Raw genomic sequence first — 11861 nt, forward strand, 5'->3', positions numbered from 1 at the left:
CGCTATTTAAAGGCGGCCCACCCGGCTCACACCGCAACCAATTCGCTCCACATCATACTCCCGTGTACCACATCCATCATGACCGCGAGCGAGAACGCGTTGTGGGAGAGCCTCTCGACAAAGCAAAAGCGTGAGGTGGCCGTCCTTGCGGCCGGCTGGCAGAGCCGCCATGCGACGCGGATAGAGGCCGGTACGCCGGCCAGCTCTTCGGATAGAGGCCGATGACAACTCCACAATGGAGACAGGCTCCGACGACGACTCTGAGCTGCAGCTTGCGCCTGTGCATGGTGGCTTCACGAAGGAGCTAGCACAAACGCACTTCAACACCGCCATGGCGGAGGAGTAGCCGGTGACGGCGCCTATGTCGACATTCTGGCGGGCGCGGGAGGAGCAACGGTTTTTAAGTTGTTCCTACTCGAGCAGCACCGGTCGGCGGAGGGCCAAATCTATGTCGAGCGCGCAAGCGAGGAAACCTTGTCGGCCATGGCCACTACGAACCCACTCTACGAGGCCGCCCACGCTCACACCGCCGAACGTGGAGACGGAGCTGGCAACCGTGGGAGAACGCCGTCAGCTGCACATTCTACGTGCCGCCAAACAACGCTTGGCCACGCCGGTGGCACAAGGAGAGTGTGCCGCCAAACAACGTTTGGCCACGCCGGTGGCACAAGGAGAGTGTCTGCATGTACACGTATACGATGAGGATGAGTAGAGCATGGGAGGCGGCGAGGCCTCGAGTCCCAAATGGGTCAGTCTGTCTCCCATATTCTACTCTTCCTCCCGCCGGCGACCCGCACCTTCACTTCACGGATCTTATCAACGCCACTCATGAAGACAGCAAGATGGACCCGGTGATCGCCGAAAGGGAACAACAAGGACGTGAGGGATGGGCGCCGCCACAGGCTAGGTTTAGGTCTGATCGCTTTTTCTAATTGAAAAATGTCAAAAATAATAATAAATGTGCTCCAGTTTAGATAAAAATTGCTTGGTTTGTATGTTATTTGTTCGATTTGTTGAAATCTGGTTGAAAATGTATATGGCTATAGTTGGATGGCCGCTCTCCATCAATATCCACAGGCTGGTCTCCCCAGTCCACGGATAGGTATGGTGTACGGTTTGGACGTCGGTATTGAAGATGCCCTTATGACCAGCTGCGAAAATAAGATGGACTATACCTAGTTTATTCTAGAAGTCCAATCTATTTTTTAGAAGCTTAGTAATAATTAGTAGGCTTCTAAAATAGAAGCTTCATTACTAAATTTAAGATGTTTTTCAGTTAAGAAACGCCTTGTGTTTATATACGGAGTTAGTAAAATTTTAGATTGGTTTTTTTAAAATAAGCTAGAGATCAGGGAGGGGACAACTTATTTCTACAGCCAGCCATAAGCAAAAAAGAAAAACTGGCACGTAGACTTGTGTGTCCCATGTCACCCCTCCCTACCCACACTCCTTCAGTTGCCTCGGAGATATCAGGTGCTCCCAAGCTTGGGGTACTCCCAGTGCTTCAAATTCAAAAAAACATTCTTAAATGTTTCAAAAAATCTAACAAAAATTCTGAATGTTCATAAAGTATGTGACTACAACCCTTAAAAAATTTTGGTCCAAACTCGAAAAGCACATTGACAAATAAAAATGTGAAATCTAGCAAAAAAAAGACAAAAGCAACATTGACACTATTCATATCCGGATTTCACTTTTTTGTTTCTCAATATGCATTTTGAGTTTGGATATGAAATTTTGAGGGGTTGTAGTCACATTCCTTATGGACATTCACATTTTTTGGGGGGAATTTTTTGAAACATTTAAAAATTATTTTTCTGAATTTGGAGCACCGGGAGTACACCAAGCTTGGGAGCACATGATACTTTCCCTCAGTTGCCTTGCCTACCAACTTGTGTTTACTGTTAACCGCTACCAACCAACCGACGCGCACCGCCGTATGATTATGCTAATTGTCGAGTATCATGTGTACAGAAACGAGCCTCCTAGGTTTATTTAGGAAAGCCTTCATAGCACACTTCACAGATAATCAAAGAAAGATACATCATTTATGAGAGCGTTAAAACCAGTCTCCTAGGTAGTTAGCCTTCTCTAAGAGCAACTATAGCAGATCCCTTAAAAGCTATCCCCTCCCTCCCATAATGTAAGACTTTTTTAACACAACACTAGTGTCAAAAAGCGTCTTACATTATGGGATACAGGGAGTATTATATTTTAGAGGAATTGTTTTTAGCGATTAAGTATCATCTAGCAGATATAGTCCTCCCTCCTCCCCCTCTTAAGACTCACCCCACTAGCTCAAATATAGTCTAGAATGGGCACTTCTCAGAAAAAGAAAAAGGGAACACGCTGTGTTGCTCCCCACTCATCCGCTGCTTTGCCGCTCGATCCGGCCACCGTCACTTGCCCTCCATCGGTTGCCCCTAGCCCCAATGACCGCTGGAATGGACAACTCCACCATCGTTGCACCCTTCGCCACCCTCGTCAACGTTGAAGACCCATCGCCAATCGCAAGTTTGGCACCACAAGGACCAAATCGACAAACGCCAAGTGAAGAGATTGAGAGCTATCGGTCGCCAGAGGTGGTCGTCGGTAGCTCCACCACCACCATCCTACATCCCTTGTCGCGCAATGACCCTTCCACCTCTAGTGGCCGAAGATGAGACCGGTTCAGACGAGACAAAGAGTGAAGCCGATGTTCCCAAGGATATCCCTGCAAGGAACAAACATACTTCTTATTTTGCAATTGCTCAATTGAATGATGCATGATTTGATATTGATTGCTAGGTTCTTTATTTGCTATTGTAGTGAGCAATTGAATGATGATGTAGATGATTTCATTGCTATAGGGTGCTAGTTGGAAATGAGATGTGGGCAAGAAGGAACTTTCAAACACATCGAAGAGGCAAAGGCCCAACACACAAGTTGACGATGACTTGGTAGAGAACCCATCCACTCCTCAACTTCGGACAGATGGAAATAAAAACTCAAAGCTAGCCAAGAAGCATGTTGTTCGAGCATACAATGAGGAGTTAATTGCGATGTTGGAGGTAAATAGGTCATTGGCGGCCAACCGGAAAGAGGAGAAGATGGTTTGTTTCTATGAGATGAAGATGATGGAGGGGGAGAAGATGGACGTGGAACAATTATCATGTGGCATGGAAATGTCAATACAAACAACATTGACATGATCCCAACCATCAATATTGAGGCAGTTAGATCACATGATCTATGGATCTAACATGCATACTTTGGAATGCTTGGCTCCAAAACATGACCTCAATGTCATGCAATGATCCCATCCTTTTGCAAGGCTATTTGCGGGTGATGCTCGAACTTGTAACTATGTTGTCAATGGCCAACAGTATAACCTGAGGCACTACCTTGTTGATGGTATCTACCCTCCTTGAGCCACATTTGTGAAGACCCAACATCCTCAAGGTAACAAGAAATCTCACTTAGTGTGCCAAGAATCTACTAGGAAGGATGTTGAGCGAGCTTTTGATGTGCTTAAAAAACGCTTTGCATTTATCCGTGGCCATGTTGAGTTTGAAGCCTAAAAGCCTTTAACAGGTCGTGACAACATATGTGATCTTGCACAACATGATCATAGAGGTCGAGAGAGATGACACGGAGAACTTGCGGCGTCTACAATGATGTCATGGCGGAGCCTGAACGTCATGCAAACATGATCCAAGCATTTCTCCAAGCACATTGAAGGATCAAGAACCTAGAAGCATACAACCAGCTCCATGAAAATCTTATTGAGCACCGTTGGCCACTTCATAGCACTTGATTCTTACGTTTTTATCATGTTTTCTTTTGGATTGTTATTTCATTTGAACCATATGTTGTGTTCGAATTTGAACGATTAAGTCTGGAAAACATTAAATTTGATATGTAGTTCAAGTGTGTGTACTTGAATTCTTAAGTTTCGAATCAAGATGTTGTGATAATATATTTTCATTCAGGTTTGAATTGTACTCTACTTATTTTTTGAGAGCGTGAAAATGGGGCGTCATTGAGCCTAAAGCTGCAGTATTCATTAGAGGTGTGCACTTCTAATGAGATGCATTTCTAGTTTGTAGCTTATATACGAACTGATTTGGAGAACGATTATTGTTGAATGCCCGATTGCCCATCCATTCGTACGGCTTAGCATGATTTCAAGCACGGAGAGACGCAACAACGGCACGCCATCACCGTCCATCACTCACACGCAAGGGTACACAACCCATCAGGGTCCGCCCCTACACGGCTACACTCCAATGGAAGATTTTGCGCCCCAGAACCATTGGGTTGGATCTTCCCTTGCCGATGATAACCAACCGCTCCGTTCCTTCGCGCCACATATAACCGCCGCTCTCCTGCCGTCCGCATGCTGCTCGGTTTCACTTTCACCCCGCAAAGCCAAGCTGGAGAGTGCTGGACGCCCCAGGGTAATGGCTGCCCACAGACCGAGTCACCGGAAGAGCCAGCCGCGGGTTACGCCGTGGGCCGTCGCGCTCGCCCACCACCCCGCGCTGTGTCGCCTAGCCCGGAGCTCATACCGTCCGTCCGTCGCCCCCGACCCCTCTTCCTACCCGGGCCCGCCCCCGCTGCGGCCGCAACCACCACGGGCCCGCCGCGCCCAGTCGAGGCCCCACACGTCGGCGTTCATCACGTGCCTCATCGGCCCTGCTCGCCGGATATATATCTCGCGCCAGCCGTGCCCGCAGTGTCAGTCAGTGACTCAGTGAGTGACGCGACGCGCTTGCCCGTACGCTGCCAGTCCGCCTGAGATATTTCTCTCTCTCTCTCTCTCTCTCTCTGGGGTGAGGGTGAGGGACTGAGGGTAGACCGCGGGTGGCCGTGATGCTGCTGCGGAGCGCGTCCTCGCCGCTGCTCAACGCGGCGCGCGTGCCGGCGGCCGCGGCGGTGGAGCATGTACTGGGCCACGGGCACCTCGCGGTGGCGTCGCCGGCGGGGCATCACGGGCCGAGGCAGCAGGGGGCGCTGTGCCGCGCATTGTCCGAGGCCGATCTGCTGGCGCCGGTGCAGCTCCCGGCCGCCTCCGCCTTCCTCGAGGAGTTGGACGAGGAGGAGGCGCAGCAGGAGGACGAGGACGTGGTCGCGGTCGGGGTGGCGGCCGTGCCGCTGCGCCGGCTGCTGACGAGCATGGGGCTGGACGCCGCGGGGGAGGAACAGGAGGCCGGCGCCGGCGGAGCCCTGGCGCTCCTCGAGGGCGTCGGGGGAGGCGGCGGGCGCGGGAGGGTGTGCGGCGGCTGGCAGGGCGGCCGCGGAGGAGACGGGGACGGCGACGGCGACGGAGGTGACCGCGGCGCCACCGACGCGCACTACCGGCGGATGATCAGGGCCAACCCGGGCAACTCGCTGCCGCTGGGGAACTACGCCAGGTTCCTCAAGGAGGTGCAGGGGGACGCGGCGAGGGCGCAGGAGTACTGCGAGCGCGCCATCGTCGCCAACCCCGGCGACGGCGACGCCCTGGCGATGTACGCGGGCCTCGTCTGGGAGACCAGCCGCGACGCTGAGCGCGCCGACGCTTACTACAGCCGCGCCGTCCAGGCCGCGCCCGACGACTGGTCAGTCAGCCAAACAACTCAGCGCGCCACTTCGCTGCTTCCTTGCTTGGCATGCGTGACAGTTTCTCGCTGTGCTTCTCTTGCAGCTATGTCCTGGGATCCTACGCCGGGTTCCTGTGGGACGCCGAGGAGGAAGACGGTCTCAACGACGGGCAGCCTCCGGCGGGGTCGCCGCCGTTCTATGGGGCAGCGCAGCCATCCTCCATCAGAGCGGCTTCTTAGACGAAGAATCAATCTCACTACCAGTAAACAAACTACATCTGGAACTCTGCAAGGAAGAGCGACATGCCACGATCACAGCGGCCTCTGAGGGAGGCCGCCACCGCCGTCGCCGGCCGGGACGCGGCAGCTTGTAAACTGAATAAACCAAGTCCGGCTACCTGTGTGAGCAGTACGCTTCCAAGGTTGGTAGGATCTGCAGCACTGCAGGATAAATATGTAGCCTAATAAGGTTTTGCTGTGCCTGTACATGTAGAATGTTCCTGATAACATGGTGTACGTGGTGTATGTACCACTTGTGAATTACAGTAAATGCCAGAACCGATTGCCCCAGCAGTTCAGCAGAAGCAGATCCATCTTCCATGTAGGAACAGAACACAAAATTACACTGAATGCACCAAGTTCATAGCAAAATTGGCACAAATTTTGCAGTAAAAGAAGAAAAGGGAAAACTCATGCAGGAAAAAGAAGTCTCGCGGCTTGGAAATACAAGGTAGTCATATGCAAATGTTACTAACTACAAATAACACCACTCCCTTGTACTGTTTGAAAAACAACGCAAACTGAGAAGATAAACAGTACATTGGCTGCTTGCCATGCTTCAAACTCCAGGTGATCACACTAATTCAAGCACATGATACCAGCCACAAGTTTACTACCCAAATGACAAAAATGCAGACATGGGAGGCTGAGGCATGACTCTCAGCTTTCCGAAAGACTGGACTCAAGACTGTTTTCTATGCGTTGAGCACATGGTCGTCTGGAGTAACTTGAGCACGGATTGGCGTCCGGATGGGATCTGCAGTTGCAGTTGACTTGCTAATTTCTAGCTGTTCTGCAGAAGATATCGAAGTTGCAATGTCAACAGAACCTGTCTGCTCTGACGGCAATTTGGGGAGAGATTTCCGTTGGGACTTCTTCGGAGCAGGTGCTGCCTTGGGGCTGTTTTGGGAGGCCCTTTGGTCGAGGCTCAGACGAACTGGACGGCTTGAAGGATTGGTACTTACTGCTGTGCCTGCTGAAGTTGTGTTCTTTGAGCGACCAAGCTTTGGTGATCGAGGTCTGGTGGTAGGGACCTACGATGAATAGCAGTGGATAAGTAGTATTCTTCAGAAGCTAGGACACACCAATAAGCATTACATGTTGCGAGTTAAAATTGCTAGTGCAAATCATGGTAGAAACTTGAACCACCTGTCTACCAGGAAAACTAACGGTCCATTTTTTAAATACTGTTAACAGTTAACTCCATAATAATTAGGGATGGTCAACTTGCACAAACTCATCAAAGAGGTAAATCAAATAACTAACTGAGTTTCAGATTTACTCAAATATAGTGGCAAGAGACATGGACCATGTGGTGATGGAGATTTTCATTTTAGTAATCAAAGAAACTTGCATAATATCTACAAGAAATGGAATCTCCTAAACAGCTGATGAAGTAACCATCACCTACAGTACAACTGCACTAGCTACAGAAAATAATGCTTTCGGCGTGAAAAAATTGGCTGCAAATAGAACGTTCTCCAGAATTCTTGAACGAAGTAGTCATGCATAACCATGTGACAGCTGTATGTGATGTGGGTTGGTCACCCATGTGCTAGGGATAATACATTTTATCTTTTAGTTGGGAATAGTATCATTTAGAGATAAGATAACCCTTAGCTTCAGCCTTCAGCCAATTAGAGATAAGATATTTCCTTGGATATGACATTTCTTTCGATTCGGTTGTTAGGGCCAGCACCTTGGTGCATCTATTTTCATTAAGCAGGAAGTATATATCATGTCCACTTCGTCTAACCCTCTCCCTGATTAGCCATGCAACCCAGCCATGCTCCCGGCTGTCTTTTGTGGCTTTACCATCATGACATGTATACATGAAGCTACCAGCAAGGCAGCACTACTGGAATCACAATTTAGGTGTAGTAAGTGTAGTTTTAGATCTTACTAGAAGAATGCAGAAGCTGTTCTTATGTAATCCAAGTATTGATTAAAAAAAACAATTACAGTATTCTTTGGTTATATATGAAGGTATTGTAGCAAGACTTAAGTTTCCACAAGACAACAAAGAAAAGTTTGCATTCAGGAGTTCCCTGCTTTCACAGTTATACAGGTTGCAAATATATTAATAAGGTCTACAAGGCTGGTTGCGACCGATTCAGTTCTTAATTCACTTGACAGAATGGAAGGAGGAAGCTCTCCCTGAGCAGGGGTCAAGACGGTTACCTTCTTCAACTCAATCTTGGGAGCTGGTGGTTCCTTATAAAAGCTGGGCATCGGTGCTGCCTTGAAATTCAAACTTTTCCGTAGCTGCCTGAGTTCAGCTTCTTCCATTTCCTGCACGGTGATAAACAAACAAATAAAGCTAACACTATTACAATGGACCATACAAAAAATCATGGATTTATTTTGAGGAAATGACAAATAAGAATGCGGACCTTTGATTTTGCCTGCATGTTGTTTTTCTCCAATTCCTGTGCATGGATCTTCTCCTCGAGCTTCGAGTAGAACTACTTGATTGCAAAATGGGTAAGCAAAGGCATGAGATTAAAAAAAAAAGACAAGTTGTAAAAGTTATGTAAGAACAACTTACCTCCCTTCTCTTTTCAGCTCTCTCATTGCATTTGAATGCAAACCCATATGAAGGGGTGCTGCCAACCTTCTGAGGTTTTACTCTTTCACAATTAGATTCTTCATCATTTTTTACAACACGTTGGTTAGATGCTTTCTGAGTTTTCCTCTTCTCCCTGTATTTGAATGGAGAATATGACTGTAAGAAACTATTTTAATAATGTAAATGCAATAGGTAAGTAGTACAAGGGTTTACGGAAAAAAGTAAGTTTTAAAGTAAAGGAATTAGCTAGACTTGTGCACATGCTAAAGTTGACAATACAGAAAGGAGTTTAACAGTTTAAGGCTTCACAGATGGAGGATGCATTTAGAGGGTGGTTATATCCAAGTGCATTAGGAGAGTAAGTATATAGCTAGACTCATCCAAAGGCTAAAGATGACAGTATCCAATTGAGTATGCAGTGAGTGCTTCAGGTTTTATAGATGCAAAATGTATTGAGACGACACTTCTCAATATGGCAACAAGAATCACTTCTAAAAAATTTGGTAGCACGGCAGCAAACAAAAAGTAACCTAACAAATAGAAGGACACTAAGTATGAATGCAATCCTTTTCGGCTTTCGCATAGTTTTAGTATCAGACCCTTTATGGTATGCAAAAACCATTTTCCTTACTAACTCGTGCTACTACAAAAACTAGCTGTCCCAGCTGTACCATAAATAGAGACTTGTTTTCACTCATATTAATCAGTTTACAAAAAGTGCAGCCTACCATAATTGGGCACAGAGATTGCGGATGTTAAATCCATAAAACAGATACAACTAAGGAGACAATATACACACAAGAACAAACAAACAACGTACTTTGAATCCTCCAGCGACAAGCTCTCCTTAGCAACTGGTCGAGAATTGCTCTTCTCCGCCTTCTGAATCAAAACAGACCAATCAATTCTAGTAAGATCAAAATGCATTAGACATACCCTTGCATCCTCATATTGGACAACAAAGAGTTTTGCATTTCAGCACTATAAAAATGTGTGTGCAATATCCAAGAAGTGATAGGGGAATTGAACTGAAAAATGAACTTACTTTCTTAACATCAGCATCACCATTGCTTGAAGAGCTATCAACTAAATCTGGATCAGAAACTCGTGCAATAGGTGCCTTCGTGGACAGAGAACTCGGAGTGTTTTTCTTAGCTTGACTCTTATCGCCGCTCCGCGGGCTCTGGCGCTGTGATTTGGTAACCTTAGGGGAACGGCTCTGGCTTCCCTAGAACACATGAAAATGGCAGAAAGCACAAAATTATCACCAAACCATCTATGTGAGATCTCAGCAAGGACAATGTACCAACATGGCAGGCTCTCACCTTGGGAACCCTGGCCTGTATGTCCTCCGGTTGCGATTTTATGTCCTCCGATGGCGAGGTGGCTTCCCCACCCACCTCTTCAGGTGGATTGATCACCTCACTCTCGCCAGAAAGCGCCACATCGGCCAACTCTTCGCTGTCTGGACTGTCTTTGGGCAGAAATTTCTGGCTCGCCCCATTGTCAACGCCCAATGCACCCATGGCATCCGCAACCTCGGACACTGCATCCATCTCTCACTACCACCTCAAGCAAGACTCTCGCCTGCTCAGCGGTTTATCAGAAACAATAAAGGGGCGGCGGCTTGCACGAGCTATACCTTCTTAGCTCATCATCCTCAAAACTCGCCGCGGCAAGAGAACAACCCCCGAAATCTGCGGAAAGTATACTGCTATAAGTTGGGTCAATCCACGCCAAATTACTGGGAGGAAACGGGATTGGGTTCAGCCGAGATCGGCCATGGAGAACAAAGATCTGGGAGAAGACCGGAGCCAAAGGAACAGCGGTCAACGAGTACTAGGGCTTTGCTTACCAGCAAGAGGAGCCGTGTCCGGGCGGATCTTCGCTCCCCGCGAGCCCGGCGGAGGAGAGGACGGAGGGGCGATGAAGGAGAGAACCTCCTTCTCTCGGGGTGGCGGACTGGGCGGCGGGTTTCGGCAACTGCGGCGGCGGTGGCGGGGTTGGCGACGAGGGGAGACTGGGGAGGGAGGAGGGCAAGCCGGCTGAAAGCAACGAGGAGAAGGGGTGAATCTGGGATGTGACAGCAGAGGGGAGACCTCCCACCAGCTCAGTTTGAGATGGAGACGCGTCAACACTGTGCGTGCAGTGTGCAGCTAGCTTTGGCTCCACACTGGTTGCAAAGAGGAGAGAAAAAGTTGCATTTTTTTTAACACATACAATCGGCACATACACTCACCACTACAGACATATATGTACACCCTATCTTTACGAAGACCTTCGAGTTAGTGAGCCAGAGCAACATCTTAAGATTAACAAAAATCATCAAAAGCGTCTCATAATCGACATGAACGTCTTTTCTCACTTAACGAACATCATCGTAAAACCTAAAATAAATCAAAAAAATGCAAGCATCGGGGACAAGTTTAGAACTTAAACTTGATGGATTAGTTCCGCCCTAAGAAACGCCGCATAGAAAGTTGCATCCGATCTCCTTGCTTGGCTGAATCTGCCATGGGTCTTTTTTTTCAAAGGGTGACTTCAACGCGGTTCGTTATAACGGATAGAAAATGTTTAGTGGCACGTGCAGACCAGTGATAGGGGTGGTCATTATTCAACCGAAGATACCAAATGTTTTGTCAAATGTGCACGGTGGCTTCTGTGGCAATGATGACGGTGGTGAGCAATGTTTGAGATGTGGCGTTGGTTGTGGTAGTCGGCTCTTCTTCTCCGGCGTGTCCATGGGAGTGCCTCGACTGTCTGTTGCTGTGAAGTCAAAGCCGTGATGGGGAGGGCCGGCGGTATACGATGACGCGTGATAGGTGGTTCGTTCGGTGGTCCTCCGTGACGCCACCCCTGTCTAGTTTCCTTAGTAATTCACCGTCAGAGTCGGAGCTGCACTGCCTAGTATGGATCGTGTGGAGTGTTGTGTTGTAGCTTTTGGGGCTGTTGTTTTTTCTTTTTCTTTGATCTTCGGATCCTCCGGTCCTAGGACCTTCACCACCTTGTCGTTTTCCATTGCTTCCTGCTATTATCAATGAACGCCAGCGATGTTGGATCTTTAAAAAAATAGATAATAAAAACAAATAAAATTCATGTAAGTCGGTGATTGTTAGATTTTGATATATTATTACAATCAAAAGGATGAAATTTAACAAAGTTTCAGTTAAACTGGACAATAAAAAAAACTAAACTACACGAGGTACCGGACGGGGACCTCGTAGAGTGGTAGGCATGGGCTCTGAGGTCCCTGGCACCTCCTTCGTCATCCGCGACACGTTGCCGCTATCGTTTGAGTCATCATAGTAGTCGTCCTTCTAGTGGTGGAAGCCTTGCCACGCGTTGTGGCAACCCTGATCAGTCGTCACTTCACGCTCGCGACGCAACCGCTCGACTTCTATAGCCTGCACGAAGCCTTGGGCACCTCGTCCTAGCGACGACGATCGTCC

At 48.1% G+C, this 11861-nt stretch overlaps 2 protein-coding genes across 3 annotated transcripts; one reads left to right on the forward strand and one right to left on the reverse strand.

Moving 5' to 3' along the window:
• Window positions 1-4712: 4712 nt before the first annotated feature.
• On the forward strand, window positions 4713-6137 carry LOC125525645 (uncharacterized). The gene is made up of 2 exons (XM_048690648.2): window positions 4713-5582; window positions 5669-6137. Exons 1-2 carry the CDS (start codon window positions 4855-4857, stop codon window positions 5802-5804), a joined length of 864 nt encoding a protein of 287 aa, XP_048546605.2. The 5' UTR covers window positions 4713-4854; the 3' UTR covers window positions 5805-6137.
• A 126-nt stretch (window positions 6138-6263) lies between these two features.
• Window positions 6264-10534, reverse strand: LOC125525644 (uncharacterized). Of its 2 annotated transcripts, none has more exons than XM_048690646.2 (8): window positions 10268-10534; window positions 9738-10123; window positions 9458-9640; window positions 9233-9294; window positions 8392-8545; window positions 8237-8308; window positions 8025-8135; window positions 6264-6877 (listed from the first exon to the last, which is right to left on the reverse strand). In XM_048690646.2, the coding sequence occupies exons 2-8, from the start codon at window positions 9966-9968 to the stop codon at window positions 6539-6541; spliced, it is 1152 nt and encodes a 383-aa protein (XP_048546603.1). In that variant the 5' UTR covers window positions 9969-10123; window positions 10268-10534; the 3' UTR covers window positions 6264-6538. The 2 variants fall into 2 exon arrangements, with proteins under 2 accessions (XP_048546603.1, XP_048546602.1); XM_048690645.2 differs by having other exon boundaries at window positions 9738-10109; window positions 10268-10533.
• Window positions 10535-11861: the final 1327 nt, after the last annotated feature.

Source organism: Triticum urartu, chromosome 7A, assembly GCF_056163025.1.
Source record: "Triticum urartu cultivar PI428250 chromosome 7A, HENAU_Tu73, whole genome shotgun sequence".
NCBI lineage: Eukaryota > Viridiplantae > Streptophyta > Magnoliopsida > Poales > Poaceae > Triticum > Triticum urartu.

Excerpts from the sequence above, each read along its gene's own strand:
- LOC125525645 (XM_048690648.2), top strand. The coding sequence starts at position 4,855 with ATGCTGCTGCGGAGCGCGTCCTCGCCGCTGCTCAACGCGGCGCGCGTG. Across the intron at positions 5,583-5,668 it reads CAGGCCGCGCCCGACGACTG|CTATGTCCTGGGATCCTACG; the intron begins GTCAGTCAGCCA and ends CTTCTCTTGCAG.
- LOC125525644 (XM_048690646.2), bottom strand. The coding sequence starts at position 9,968 with ATGGATGCAGTGTCCGAGGTTGCGGATGCCATGGGTGCATTGGGCGTT. Across the intron at positions 9,641-9,737 it reads TACAGGCCAGGGTTCCCAAG|GGAAGCCAGAGCCGTTCCCC; the intron begins GTGAGAGCCTGC and ends CATGTGTTCTAG. Across the intron at positions 8,309-8,391 it reads GAGCTGAAAAGAGAAGGGAG|TTCTACTCGAAGCTCGAGGA; the intron begins GTAAGTTGTTCT and ends GCAATCAAGTAG.